Genomic DNA, 15,303 nt, shown 5'->3' on the forward strand with positions numbered 1-15,303 from the left:
GAAGCTTGGGCAGCATGTGGGATTGGAAAGCAGTGAACTTCAGATTTGAAAAAAACAGCCACAAAGTTTAGGAGGGCGGGGGGCTAGCCGGTGAATTGCTGGTTCACCTTAGGAGAAGGTATTCTCTCCACTAGAGTGAAAGAGAGTTGCCTGCAGACAGGTTGTAGTGTTTTCCTTTTGCACCTGACCAGGATTTTGAACAGTGATTTGTTCTTTTCTTAGAAGTGTTTGTGTCCAGTGATAAAAAAAGAAGCAAATGGACTGCAGCAACATTTGGGGGAGGGGGAGCTTTAACCTGTAAAAGCCATTGCCTGGCCTATTGCAGGCACCACCCTTCCACTGCCACTGCCGCTGTCCCCAGCTGATACAGGCCTGGGAAGCCCCCGAGCCACTCCTGTTCCAGTCCAGCTACTGGCTTCAGGGCGAAGCAGTGCAGGGAGCCAGGTTCAGATGGCAGCAGTGGTGGCAGCACACCAATTCCTCCTTCCAGCACCTGTTCCTGATGAGAAGGGGACACCTGGGAGGGAGGGCAGGCAGGGAGGAGATGCTGGAAGGAGAAACCTATGCACTGCCACTGCTGTCCCCTGCTGAGCCTGGTACCCCATGCTGCCACCATCCATAGCCCCCAGCTGTAAGCAGGATAGGAGTACCTCTGGTGCTCCCTAACACCCAGGTCAGATGGGAATAGGAATAGCAGACAACTCCCCCCACCTACCGCTTTCTGGACCTGCTACCTGCCTGGCTCCCTGGTGTCTCCCACCAGCACAGGGCCTTTAGCCGCACCTTGCCCTATTCCCCCATGGTCTGAGATGTAGTGTACTGCACCCCACTTTAGGAAATTCTAGATCCATTCATGGCTGGGAAGAGTTAGATCAATACCTGGCCTGATCTTTGTTCTCTTAGATCCAAAATCATAGTCTTCAGCCAGAAGAAAGGCATTCATTTGTCATTTCTAGTATCTTAGAGAGTTTCCAAACTAGCATCAGAGGGCACATCTACATGAGATGCTAAATGTGCAGTAGCCTAATTCTGTGGTGCATTAATGTGTCACAGTGAAAGCCATGTTAATATGCTAATACATGGTAGTATTCGGCTACTGTGCATTAACGTCACTTAAAAAGCGTGTGCTGGCACTACTGCACAGTAGCACCAGTTACTGTGCATTGATTTAGTACATGGTAATATAGGGCATTTATACATGTGTTTACGCCACAGTGCCAGGCGCTTTTCAAAGTGCTTGGCACTGCAGTACATGCAGTTACATAAGTGGCAAAATGCATGTCAGTGCTGAGAAAATGGCAGTGGCGCACTTTTGAACTAAATCACATCAGAGGTGTTTTAGTTCAAAAGTGCACCGCTGCCAATTTCTGCACGCTGATGAGCACTTTGCCGCTTATACTAGATGCGGCACAGCGCAGTACGCGTCAGCTCGCATGCACAGCAGACTCGATTACTCAAGTCTGCTCCAACCCACCAGATGTCCGGCATGTCGCAGGACAAAAAGGTATGTGTATAAAATGCCCACAGGTACTAAACTTAATGCGCAGTAACTATGGTGCATTAATGAGCATGTAGACACACCCACAATGTTGTAAAACTGCAAGCTGTACAACCCAAAACTTTAGGAAGGTTTGAGGCTAGGTCCAATTCTAAGGAACTTCAGTTCAGCACATCAAATCAACCTGGGCATATCTTCACATGCAATTAATGTGACTGAATACAATTTGGCACAATTTGAGCCTGAGTAAATTAATCAGGACATTACTGTCTACACATGCATTTAAGTGTAGTACTTTACTCCACCATCAGCTAGTACTTGTGTGTGATGGCACTATCCAACAGCTCAGTAAACTAGTCTACACCAGCCTAATTGTCGCACACATATAGATGGTGACGTTTTACTCTGCAGCAAATTAGTCTATTGTGCAGTAAAGCACCTGTGTAGACGTGCCCTCTGTGTATGAATTTTACACCTTTTAAAACCTACTAAACTATAGACTATAAATGGTACTTTGCAGCACTTGAAAAGTGCTGTTATATATGATGAATATGCCATCATCTTCACTAACATAGAAAATTATAGTTTTAAGAGTTCATAAGGAGAATTGGAGATCACATAGCCCAGTAATGGATTCACCATTCTTTATTTAAAAAAAAAAAAAAAAGTATGTGTGTCTTTAAAAAGTTACATTCAAAGGCAGGAACTGAATGTCTTCCCCTGCTGTTGCTCTTTTTTAAGCACAGAGAAAAATAGATGGAGTAAATGTTGATTAGATTCCCAATTAATGACATTATCATCCTCAGCTTTAGACAGCTCCCTCCATTACCCCACATGTAGAGCCAGATCTGGACACAGTAGGAAGAGCTTAATAAAAATCAGAGACAGTGAAAATCAGAATTTCCATCCCATGGGAGATTTTCATATTTCAATATTTGTTTCAGTGCTGAATGATGAGAAGCTGGACTATTGAATCTGTCACAAACTCAATATGCCAAAAAAAAATTGCCTAATGGGAGTTGTACATTGGGTCTTGTGCTATTCTCATCCATTGGCCAGATTCCTAAGGGAGACTAAAGCACTCATGAAGGTTCAAACACTTGTGTGATACCCATGATGCATCACGCCACTTCATCAGAGAGGATACTGTATTGCATCAAGAAATAATTACTCCAGTCAGGGAAGCTGGCCAATAGGAGGAAATGAAGGCATTTGATTTTTGAATTGTGACTCCCAACAAGAGAGGCACCATGTTGAACTGACTCAACTCAACATGTTCTGAACCAGTTTGACAAACCAAAATGCAAAGCTTAGGTTTTTTTCCCAATAGAAAACAGGGGAAAAAAATTGGGCACATGTAAATTTTCCCTACTGAAAATTCTTCTCCTGCAGAAAATGTGTTTTCTCTTGAAGAATCATTCAGATGGAAAATTCCTGGCCGGCTCTAGAAGTGGAAGCAGTGCAGGGAGACAAAATGGGGTCCGATACGGGAATCTGCATCTCCTTCCATGCGGTCTCCTTCCATGCTATGGCACTGCAATGGCCTTTTGTTCTCCATGGGGTTTTGGGGGATGGAAATAGAACAGGAGAAGAGATGTGACCCATGGGCAACACTGCTGAGCAAGGAGCACGCGGCAGGCAATACCTTACTTCGATGAGCTTTTCCACCTCGGCTTAAACATTATAATTTCCTCTGGTCACAAACACTGCTGGAGGGTCTTGGGGGCAGCACATTGCCTGTTGGGAATAACTGGACAGAGGCATGTTCCTGCAAAGTAAAAGAGTGGGGTACAAGTTCTTGACCTGAATTAGGCAGAAGTGGGATTTGAACCTCTCTTTCTCCCATTCTAGCTGACTGCTCTGCTAGCCTATTGGCTATTCTGGAAAAAATTCAGGAGCTTTTGCTTCTTTTTTTCCTCCCTGGAAAATGTGAAATGTTTTATTTTCATCTTGATACAGTTTAAAAACTAACCCTCCCCCCCACAGTTCAGAGACCCGTTGCATGGCCATGATGTAGTGCACAAAGTGTGTTCACACAGTAAATAAGAGCAGAGAAAAGGATAAAAAAAAATACAGCTGCCTTTGTGGCATGTGGGCAGGGGAGGAAGGATGGATGTGAGCGAGTGAAGGATTCTTGACTTGTCAGAGACTCCCAAACTGGAATTTCTGAGAACCCATCTCTAATAAAATGTTATTAGCTAGCGTTTGGCTGTACTCCTTGTGCAGCAGCACAATGATGGCACAGAGACGAAACTGCCACAACATGCATTCCTCACTATCACCACAACTCCCCTCTTGACAAAGCAGAATGTTTCATCTTGTCTCTCAAATTAAATATATATATATATCCCAAAAGAAAAAAAAAAGTGTCCTGAGAAGGCTGAAGAGAAGCAGTGAATAAAGGTTTCCCTTCACCCTAATGCACGTAGCAAATTTCCATGCTTCTCTTATGAAAAAGTCTTGCAGGTATTTTATGGAACATGCACCCTCCAAAAAAAAATGAGCTTGCATTTTGAGTTGAAGTATAAATTGTATTGATGTCAAGGAAAAGGTTTGCAAGTGCCATCTTTCTGCAAACCTGCTCTGTGCCATAAGTTGATAGAAATATCATGGGCTTATGCCAGGGGCTCTTTAAGTCATATTTTCTCACTTCATTTTCCCACATTTTCTCCCCATGTCCTGTGGAAGTCCATGGGAGTGTTCATGTTGGTTTTGATGCAGCCAGGATTTCACTTACCCCTGTGGCATTGATACAGATTTGGCAGAGAGACCAGGAATCTGCTCTGGCTGTTCAGACTGACAACAATTGCTTGGAAATTTCTTGTTGCGTTCTCTTTATTGGTGGTGACAGTCTGGTAGGCAGCAAGGATATGACTGCTTTCAGATCTCAGGTGGAGTTGGTAGTGCTTGTAGCTAGCCAGGAAGCAAATGAAGCAAATTAGAACTGGAATCAAGGAGCAAGGCTAAGTATGGGATTCACAGTGTTACTTTTATGGATCCACATTTGTACATACTTACACTGTAAGTAAGACCTTTGAGTTTTATGGTTTAAAGCTCAAAGGTTGATGTTAACAGGGACCCCAGGGGATATGGGAGAAAACTATACACACGCTGCAGTGAAGCAGATTGTTCTCAACCTGAAATAGCAATATGGGAATTTTAGATCCAGATTACGGATGGCCAAAAAAGAAGGAGGAAAAACAAAACCCCAAACAGAAATAGGTCACTGGAGCCTCTGTGTCTAAATCAGGGGTAGCCAACCTATGGCTTGTGGCAAGAAGGGAGAGGACAGGCATATGGAGCATGGAGCAGAAAGCAGAGTGGCAGATCAGGCAGGGGAAAGGGATCAGAGTGGCAGTGGGGGAGGGTCTAGGACTAATTTGTGGCACATCTGCCAAAAAGGTTGCCTCTCCACTGGTCTAAACCAAGAGTTTTACAGAACTAAGGCTACATTTCCCCCAAGTTTCTTAAATCATACAAGCTAGCCTGCAGAGAGCATGAAATCAGAGGTTTCCAAATTCCATCACTTCCATTTCCAGACCTTGTTTTATAGAACGGCATGCTCCGGAGAAGAACATTAAACTCAAATTATGCCTTTGGCAATAGGTCAGGAAGATGCATGTGCTTCAGTTTTCAGAATAGTTTCCAGATCACCTCACATAGGGACAATAGATTTCGGAGAAGAGGGTCTTAAAGATCATGATACCCATGGAAACTGCATGAGACATCTGTTCAGAGCTGGGCTATTTGTATGTACACACGGGGCATTCTCGGTATTGCTATAGACTATACTTCACAGCCTCAAAACACCAGATTTCTCTCTGCTTTATTGACATCTCTAAAAGAAATGTGTACATTGAAAAATGAACTCATAATGGAGAGAAAAACAATCTGTATGTGGGGTTGCAGACCACCTAACAATAGGGCTGTGTGAAACAGCTGTGTTCCAATTCGTATTCGGCCGTTTTGGGGGGACGGTGATTCGTTTCAGTGTTTCGGATCGCTGTCCCAATTTGATTCGACCGAAACTGTTTCAGAATGTCGACGCTGTTTCAGAGATTCACCCATAGACTATAATGGGGAATCACTAAAATACCTATAACTTTGTCATTTTGGGGTGATCAGATGACAATTGCAGGGATGGTTGCCCTTTCTGAGGGCATGATGCCTACCAAGCTTCAAGGAGATAGGTGTAGGGGGGTTGTGAAACTGCACCTCAAACTGTTCAAAGCAAAACTCATATCATTTGCTGGCAGCAGCAGCATGCTATCATCTCGTGCACAGATTCGGGGGTCCGTGCCCTCCGGGAGGGCTGTGGGGCTGTGCTGGACTCCTCCCGGGAGGCGTGGGCCCCTGGATCTGTGCACAGGATGACAGCAGGCTGCCATCCCTCCCCCAAAGCACTGGGATTGGAAGGGACCTTAGACAATAAAAGGTATCATTTTGGAACCAAGAGTTCTAGTTTTTTGTATGTCTTAAGTCTGGTACTCCATTCAACCACGTTTCTCTTTAACCAGTTTCAAAATGGCTGAAACTGGTTTATGTGTACTGAACTTCTGTTATGTTACAGGTTTAAACCAATTTCTGCTGACTTAAACTGCTTTATGTGTAACTTCTGTCCCTAGCCATGATGACCAGATTTGGGAAAAGCTCAATCTCTAGAATTTATTGCATGAATATCAAAATATTTTCACTCTAACATGATAAAAACTTGCTGACTGGTTTTGTTTTTTACTGTTATTATATCTGACTTTAGCCCCCCAACCCCACCGTCATTGGAATATGTTTCCACTCCTAAGTAAGAGATGTGACAAATTGTTGAGTCTGATGTTTGCTTTGGAGATATGTTTCCACCTAAGATTCTCAGCAGTGTGTGTTCTAGCATTGTCATTCCCAAGGGGACATGTTGTGGAGATATTTGAATGGGCACGTGTCACAAATAGAGCTTCGCAAAATTTACCCCAAACACATAAAACTTCGTGGTACTATCATTGGTGCAAAAGTAGAGGAACAAACGTCAACCCAATGGAACATACGGTTCTCATAGGTGAGCTATTCCCAGCTTACCAGATGCTAAAAATAAGAGTGGTTAGTTTATAACCCTTCTCTTCATGTTACAAAACTTTAAAAGGGCTCCATTATTTAATTAGCCTTTTATTGAGGAATGTTCTGAAATAAGTTTACAACCTGTTGGTCTTGTGATGGTGATTGAAGACATTAAACCTGAGATTTTCAAAGCCAGCAATGCTTTTGATGCTCAGTTCCCTGTAACTCTAATGAGAAGAAGCATCTAGATTGCTTAAATAGTCTCCAGTATCCCAGCCTACAAAGTTACTTCTCGACTGGTACATTATAAGCACATGTAATCAGAGAAAAGGTGGTAAAATCTGGAAATGTTTGACTTTAATGTCTCAAGGCACTTTCTAGAAATCATGCAGGACCTGTGCGTCTAAATCTTTTGGGGCTAGTAATGAGCCTACAGGACAGAAAGTCTACTTTTTGCTTTCCAGGTGTTGCCATCAAGAAAGAATCATGGTGACCTTCTTTCTGATTATTTAGGCTTTGGGGGAACATTTTGGGAAAGAAGGAAAAAGCCACCAATGGGAAAAGTTCCATAAAAATGTAATGGGACTTTGCTGTGAAGCAGAGATTGATTTCAGTTTCTATGAACGCATTGTGGGCCCATCTTCACTGCCAAAGAACCGTGCAAAGGAGCACTGCAATGAAGCACGGCAGGCCCATTCTGCACATGCTCCAGCCTGAAATAAGGAGAATGTCACTGCCTTTGTCTGGTGCTGGTGCCTGAAAGAACAAGTCTATCAGCGTATGTTCAGTTCCACATGGAAGCAGCTACATTACATCCATTTTGGCTCACAGCCCACGTGGAACGTGTGCTGCACATCTTATGGTGGTGCTCCATAAGAGGTGTTTGCGCCACCTAAATAGAGGGTGCATCTATATGTGCACATTTACTCTGCAGTAATTTAGGTAACCAAAAATTACTGCGCAGTACGGGCACACATCTACACGTACACTTCCGTACTGTGCAGTAACTATGGTGACTTATGCCAACTTGGGCATAAATTTGATACTTGCATCATGCAGGCATCAAATTTACACCCAGTTAGTTACTGCACGGTAACTCATGTGTAAACCCCTTACTGTGCAGAAACACTGTGTGTGGGCTGACTTGGGACTAACTTTAGTCCCAAGTCAGTCTACACACAGCATTAATGCACTTTAATGGTTACACATGTAGACACTGGCCTAAAAACTGCTTACTGCACAGTAACTTACTGTGTGTAAGTTACTTACTGTGAAGTAAGTTACTGCACAGTAAATGTACATGTAGACATGCCCAGAGTGGAGAACCTATCTCTACCTGTGCGTTTAGCTTTCTCCTTCTGAGCATATTCAAAAGGGGCATGGCCATATATATTCTGTCATGTTCTGCCTGGGTAGGCACATAAATACATTTAGGTCCATGAAAGCATGAGCAGAGAAAAACTATCCTTCCTCCTATCTGCATGCATATATGGCAATCTCCTGCTTCATTCAGGAATTCCTGTTGCTTGCAGGCCTCTTGTAGACTTGAATCCCTCATCTCTGTCCATATAAACCCTGACATCATATCATCACTGTTGTCCCTTCTTCTTATCAGGCTTAATGACCCTATTATGTGAACACTGATATGTTGCTGCTAAGGTCCTATAATTATCTTAGGGAGATGAGGATACATTTTTATTGTGGTGCACTTTAGATTTATAGACTGGCCCATTGATATGTGATGGGAGCTTTTTCATTTACTTCAGTCAACTTTGGCTCATTTTTTTAATGACTCCCCTCCTTTTTACCATCATCTGTTAATAGTTAAGGCTAAAGACCTGCTCCTTTTCATTATTGGTCCCATGTAACTTGGTAAAAGCTGCAGATCTGATAGTCTTCACTTGATACCCTACCCTAGTGTATAATGTTTCTGTCATATACTGTAGGCCATGTCTACACAACACACTAACCATATGAGGCAGCAGTACCCTCAAGCAGGTTCTGCACCTAGACCAGAAGACCTATATCCTTGAGATGCACTCAGTGGCTTACTGCTATGCTAATTAGCCCTCGCAGGCATTAGCTGCCAACCCTATTACAATGCTTTTGGTTAGGAGTCAGCCTCTGTAGAGCAGTACGGTATGTTTGAAGACACTATTGTCCAGCTAGATAAGTTTGCCTTATAGGTATGACTTCCGAGTCCCAGTGTCCCTTCTGGAGATGGCTTTGCTTCAACACTGAATAGAGCAGCTCACTCATCTCTCTCTCTCTCTCAGTCTCACAGGCGTTGAGAGAAAGAGCTCTGAGATGCTCCTATGAGAAATGCTGTACAGCTGCCAAGTCAATCCTTGGCAAGATTCTCAATGTGATTCTCAACTCATTGAGACACTCAACACATGCTGGGAAGAAAAGTCTCTTTGGGCCATGTGCTGATGCCTTTATCCTGCATGGCCATGAATCTGTGGTATAAAGTGGTATGAGCAATTGTGTTGGAATTTGACTCCCTGAAATTTTAAATCTTTGAACAGGATTCTGAAAACCCAAAGCAGGTTTACCAAATTCAGAACGAAGGGCTTCTTGAGGCTGTGGAAGAATGTTACTGACCTCTGAAGAGCTTCGTTTGCGCTGGCTTTGATCAAATTATTGTCACTTTAAAGGTGATTTTGTGGCTGCCTACAAATTCATTAGGGGGATGCAGCAAGGGATCGGAGATGCTCTGTTCACCAGGGTGCCTTTTGGGGTAACAAGAAGCAGATTTAGGCTGGATATCAGGAAGAACTTCCTTTTGGGGTAACAAGGAACAATGGTCATAAACTGACAGAGAGCAGATTTAGGCTAGATATCAGGAAACACTTCTTCACGGTAAGGGTGGCCAAAATTTGGAATGGGCTTCCAAGGGAGGTGGTGCTCTCTCCCCTACCCTGGGGGTCTTTAAGAGAAGGCTGGATAGGCATCTGGCGGGTCATCCTACTCCAGCGCTCTTTCCTGCCTATGCAGGGAGTCAAACTCAATGATCTGTTGAGGTCCCTCCCGACCCTAACATCGATGAATCTATGAATAAATCTTCTCTCAGTAATGGTTACATCACAGTAGCAGTAAGCCTGGATCAAAGGAGCATCCAGATCAGTGGGATCCTTTTAGAGGAAATATGATGGAGAAGAAAGGGACCTTGATTGTGCTGAGTACTGTTGTAATGGATTTAAAAAAAAAAACAATAGCTACTAATAGCAGTAGATGCAAATCTTTCTTGGAATGGAACAAAATGTTCCTTACTGGAGCATGTGGTTTCACTTGAAGTGCATTGTGTATGTTGTCACTAAAGACATGTAGAACTTTTTATTACTTTTTCATTAAAGTGTCTTACTAGTTGCTCTCAGGAGGCAGAGCTTTTCACATGGCTTTAATTGTTTCTGTCAGAAGAAGTCATAGCATCCATGTAATAGAAATAGTTTTGCAAACTGCAGTTTTGTATGGACTCATTATTTTGAGAACATAGGAAAGAACGTAAGAAATGCTGTATGGTTCAGATGCCAGGTCTGTCTGCCTTCGTAGGCACAGAGCGGAGGCTAAGGGCCTGTCCAGACTGGTCTGTCCCCTGCCCCTCTTCTCTTACAGAGGCCTAGGGAGTCTTAAAGTTTCACTGCTAAATAACCTATTATATTTCATACCCACTGATGACGCCATCCTTCCTGAATTTGTCCACCTCTGTTTTGAAGCTGTTTAAATTATCGGCCTGTACATCTTAGGGCATTGAGTCTCGCAAGATAATTATACGGGGTGTGAAAAAGCATTTCTTTGTGTTTTAAACTTACTTCCTCATAATTTCCTCATACATCCCCTAGCCCTACCATTGTGAGAGGCAGTAAACAGCAAATCCTTGTTTGCTTTCTTCATGCCATTTGTCATTTTATAGACCCCTATCATTCCTGTGAATTGCTTTTTCTCTAAGCTGGGAAGTCTTAGCCTATTTAATCCACCCTTGTGTAGAAGCCTCTCCATCATCCTCCCTCAGCCTGTCTTTAATCCTTAATGCCCTTCTCTGCAGGCCTCCCAGCCAGATCTGGAGGTGATGCTAAATTGTTAATGCTTTTTGTTGCATTGTCACCTAGTTGCACACCACAGATCTAAATGTTGTATTTTGCAGCTCAAGGATGAAGAACACAAGCCCATCTTCAGAGGCCTCCTCAGGAACCACTGCACCAGCCGACCATGTTTCTGAGCAAGTGCCATTGTCTTCTCCTTCTCTGAAGCCTCTTCAGTCTGGTGAAGAAGACAGCCTGCCTCCTCATCTCCTGCTGCCAGATAGCATCAGCCAGCTAGAAGAGTTTGGCCGACAGAAGAAATGGCACAAGAAGCAGCACAAACACTATCGCCAAAGGCAGTTCAATGACCTGTGGGTTCGGATAGAAGACAGGTGAGTCCAAGCTTTCATGCCACCGTCCTTCTCCCTGCTCAAGATGTCCTGAGCTTGAAGTCATTTTCCTGTTGTTGACCAGCACTGATTGGATGATGCAGCAAACCTTGGGCCATGAATTGAATAGAGGAAGGCTTAGAGAGGGAGGGGCAAACATATTGTCCAGACATGAGGGGAAGTGGTTTAGAAATAGGGAGGGAGGCTGCACTGTCATATACAGATTGTGTTCAACAGAGAAGGGGGAGGGGAGAGGTTGGTATGAAGAAAGTTTGAAATACACAGAATGCAAATAGACATGAATTAAAGAAGGGGAAAAAACAGGAAAAAGCAGAAAAGAAAAAAATGCTTCATATAGCTTCATTCCCTAGTGCACAAATTTATTCTTCCTGGTATTCAGTAGCTCTGATGAGGTTAAACAAAGCCTTTCCACTCATTTGGTTTCTTTGGCCTAGTATTTGCCAAGGACCCAATCCAACTCTACCTTTAGACGGGTAAGTAGCACTTACATGGCAGAGCTTGGCCACATAAGTGAGATTTAGGGCCGCTTACACGGATGTAACCCAGGAACACATGTAGCGCTTTACGTCACATGAAATGGAGTGGGAAGAGGAGAGCCTGAAGGTTTGCCTAGTGGGTAGGAGACTCGGGTTGTAGGCAGCTCATAGCCAGAGACAGTTTCAACCTGTCTCCTATTTCCCAGCCAAGTGGACTAGCCACTAGATGGGGCCAAACACATACTCCATCCCCAATTGCAGTTGTCCCACAGGGAAGCTAAGAGGGAAGATATGTGGGGCAGAAGGGGACAGCAAGCCAAGGAGTATATGGGCCAGGGTGTTTTGATTGCATAACCATTGGGTAAAATGGGCACAGGAATGGGCGAACTCCTGCCCACTGGACAGACTAAACACCCACCTTTCCAGGGCTGTAGGCATCTCACCAAGCCATACCCCCTGTGGTTTGCTCTCCAGTGGCTCTACATACTGTCAGGCCAGGCCTCTCTTGATCTGCCATCTGGTACCTTGTAACCCAGTACAGCCTGATTGGGTTTTTGGCAACTAATGTGGTGCTAGCCTGGGTGAGGAGGGTGTGTGGGCACCCAGCAGAACTAAAAACAAGGCCTACCAAAGGGCGGATGAGCTCTCTGTGAGGCAACATCCATCCATACCTGGAGAAGAGATGGCTGCCACCAGGTCACTTTGCCTGAAGAATCAGCAATGTTGCCCAGCATCTAAGGTGCCCCAATAGTGACAGTGGCCTTGAGATTGACTTCACTTGACTGGTTCTTCAGTGGCCTAGCTTCAACAGGAGAGGCAGAGGGTGTTCGTGGCAGTGCCTCGTGGCCCAGGAATTTCAATAAGAGGTGGAAATTGAAAGCATCTCTGAGTGAGGATGGCCTAAACCCTATGTCATCCCTTCTCTGGTCAAGTGCCATAACTAATAGACCACAGGGTTAATAGGCTCTCTACCCCGATCAGGTGCTAGCCCTGGTGAGTCCATTTGGATTCACAACATTATGCATCTTCTTGGGTGGAATTGAATCCTGAGAGACTGTAAATGGCTGTAGAGGATCTTTTCTGAGCATGTTTAGAAATGCAAGATGACATATAGAAGGGTAAATAGGATCTAAAATCAGACTGTGTTATAGGCCAAAATGTCATCACCCTACCTAGAGGGGACTTCAGTTTGGGCCCAAGTGTTCAACTGCATCTCAGCTTTTCTTTTATCTACTAGGGCTGTGTGAAATTTTGCTGGACGTTTTGTTTCAACGCTGTTTCGACTCATTTCAAGGTCAAAACAGCAAAATCAAAATGAAACAAAGGGCATCGAAACAGCCTCAAAATAAAACGATGCTAATCAAAATGTTTCAAAAGTTGAAACATTTCGACCATAGCACTGGGGATGGGAAGTCAAGCCAGCCGGGCTGACTCCCCATCCCCTGCGCTAGATCAGGCCCATCAGGCCCTGTGCTAGATTGGACTGACTCCCCATCCCCAGCTGAACTAACGAAACATAGAAACAGAGTTGAAACAGCCTTACTGTTTCGACGAAGCAAAACAGAACAGCTGTTTCGAATCTAAATGAAATTCAGTACGAAATGCTTTTCCGTCCAAACCTCAAGTCAAAATGGAACGGTGCCGTTTTGCACAGCCCTATTATCTATCCCAGTTCCCAGATGGTTGCCCATCCACATAGCAGCCATCACTAGGCATACTTAGCTTCCAACAGCAGAGAGGGGTAGATGCATTTATTCTGGCATGTCCTTGAACAAAGAGCTGTAAATAATGATGACTTTTATAAGTTATCTAACAAAGAAAGAAACTATTAGTTACTGACTATCCATCCATGTATGCACCTACCTCTGGTGCCCATCACCAGAGATAGCATATGGGAACCTTGCAGGTAAAATTGACAGTTATAGTATAGGGTCTCTGGCATTTCTCCCTTTTTTTTTTAAACCCCTTTTTGGGGTAAAAACTCTGCTTTGCATATTTCTTTCATTTTTTCCAACATATATTCTATTTTAGGGCTGGCTGGCTCATTTCTGATATAAGACTGTTCCTTCTGGGTGCGTGGTTGAGGGTCCCGGTTGCTAATGTTATCCTCACTGTGGTAGAAATGCATTTCTGAAGATTTTGCAGCCTCTAATGATGAACAGGATCTGGAATGACTTGCTGTCCTCTGGAAATGTATCCCCTAGCTGGATCTGATGAGATGAGAGTGCTTTATCCCTAGCTCACATGCGGTTTGTCATGGGTTTTGTTAGCTGGCTTCTTCTAAAGGAGTTCAGCCTCTTGATCCAAGTCTTCCACAGGACTATTTGGCCCAGCTCAAAAATATGAGAGACAGAAGAGGGAGCTCTGATTGGTGCCTGGCTGTTAGCCACACACCCCTGTTATCTATAAATGCAGGCCAGATGGGAGGCTATTAGGCCTAATGTGGTTGCCTTACTGTGTAGCTAGAAGTTTAAACAGCTGAATGGCATTGATGTTTTTTAATAGCATGTACTGTTCCCAAAAAGGCTTTCAAAAAAGGATAGTTCACCAGGGTAGAGTGCGATTATATGTTCTCTGCTCCTGTGGGATCTTATCTGAATCCAAACATTTTATTCTTTTACTTCCTTTCTAATGAGGGTGGGGAGGGGATGTGGATTGGGAAAACATCAGCTTTGAGTCTCACAGAGCCTGTCATGAATAAGACTTAGACTGACATTTGCTTTGCTGAAATGTTCCTTGGGAGATATATGTGGGTTTCTGTGGGAGAGCAGAGACCTAAAATGAAGAAGGAAAAAAAATAATAATAATCTGCTTTAGTGCTTTCAGATGTTTTTAGTGCTTCCACAATTCTGAAATTACTTCTTTCTTTTTTTTTTAAGTTACAAACTGTTAATCCAAAATGAGAGACTCACGGGTAGCTTTGGTTTCCCCATAAAATGGATGTGGTATCAACATTTATAAAACAGCTGTTGCATATTGTGCTTTTGGCAGGTCTTTTTCATCAGCATTAATTGCACTGAACGCGGCGGAGCATAGCGCTATGCACCCAATAGTGTGTTGCTTTTTAAAAGGTTCCCCTCTGACTGGCAATAACAGACTATAAACCAGTGGAAACCATTCGATTTGTTGTGTCATCCTTCTCTGGACAGAAGGGAATGAGTAAGTCTATAGCAGGTTTGGGTCACCAGAGTATCTTGCTTAGACATCAGTGAAACGGGCCAGTTCCTCAGCTCAGTTAGGTTGGTATTACAGTATCTTGGGTTCTAGGGCAATATTCCTGAGATGTCTAATAGGGCTGTGTGAAGCTTCGCTCCCTGATTCGATTTGGTAGAGATTTGGCGTGATTTGGTGGCTGAATCTCTGAATCAAATCAGAGGACCCTTTAATCTCTCCAAATCAAATCGGAACCCTCCAAATCAATCTGGAGAGATTCGGAAAGATTTGGTGATTCGGACATAGGCACAGCTTTAAACGTTTTTTCTACGTACCTCAAGCTCCCAGGCGGCTCGTGAATGCTGTGATGCTGAGGTGCATGGAGTGTCCCACAGGAGTGCAGGGGGCTCCCCAGTGCGCTCAGCAGCAGACCCAGAAGTGGACCAGAAGCACTTTCTGTCCACATCCAGGTCTGCTGGAGAGCGTGCCGGGGGCCCCCCTGCGCCCACCCCGGCTCAGCAGCTGGTGCTTCCTGGGTCTGGAGGCGCACCCAGGATCCCCCTGCAGTCAATCACTGAGCCGGTGGGGGGGTGCCAGCACTCTCCCCAGCAGACCTGGAAATGGACCAGAAATACTTCTGGTCCACTTCCAGGTTCACCATTGAGCACACAGCTCCCCCCCCCCCCCCCCCCCCCCCC

General features: G+C 44.3%; 1 protein-coding gene across 1 annotated transcript in view; it reads left to right on the top strand.

The window, feature by feature from the left end:
• The window catches only part of TRABD2B (TraB domain containing 2B), a 398,368-nt gene that overhangs the window by 355,891 nt on the left and 27,174 nt on the right, over positions 1-15,303 (top strand). The window contains exon 6 of the mRNA XM_006015748.3: positions 10,689-10,958. Coding sequence (XP_006015810.1) covers positions 10,689-10,958 — 270 coding nt within the window. The remainder of the gene's footprint in view (positions 1-10,688; positions 10,959-15,303) is intronic.

The sequence above is a fragment of the Alligator sinensis genome, unplaced genomic scaffold (genome assembly GCF_000455745.1).
Source record: "Alligator sinensis unplaced genomic scaffold, ASM45574v1 scaffold781_1, whole genome shotgun sequence".
NCBI classification, from domain to species: domain Eukaryota; kingdom Metazoa; phylum Chordata; order Crocodylia; family Alligatoridae; genus Alligator; species Alligator sinensis.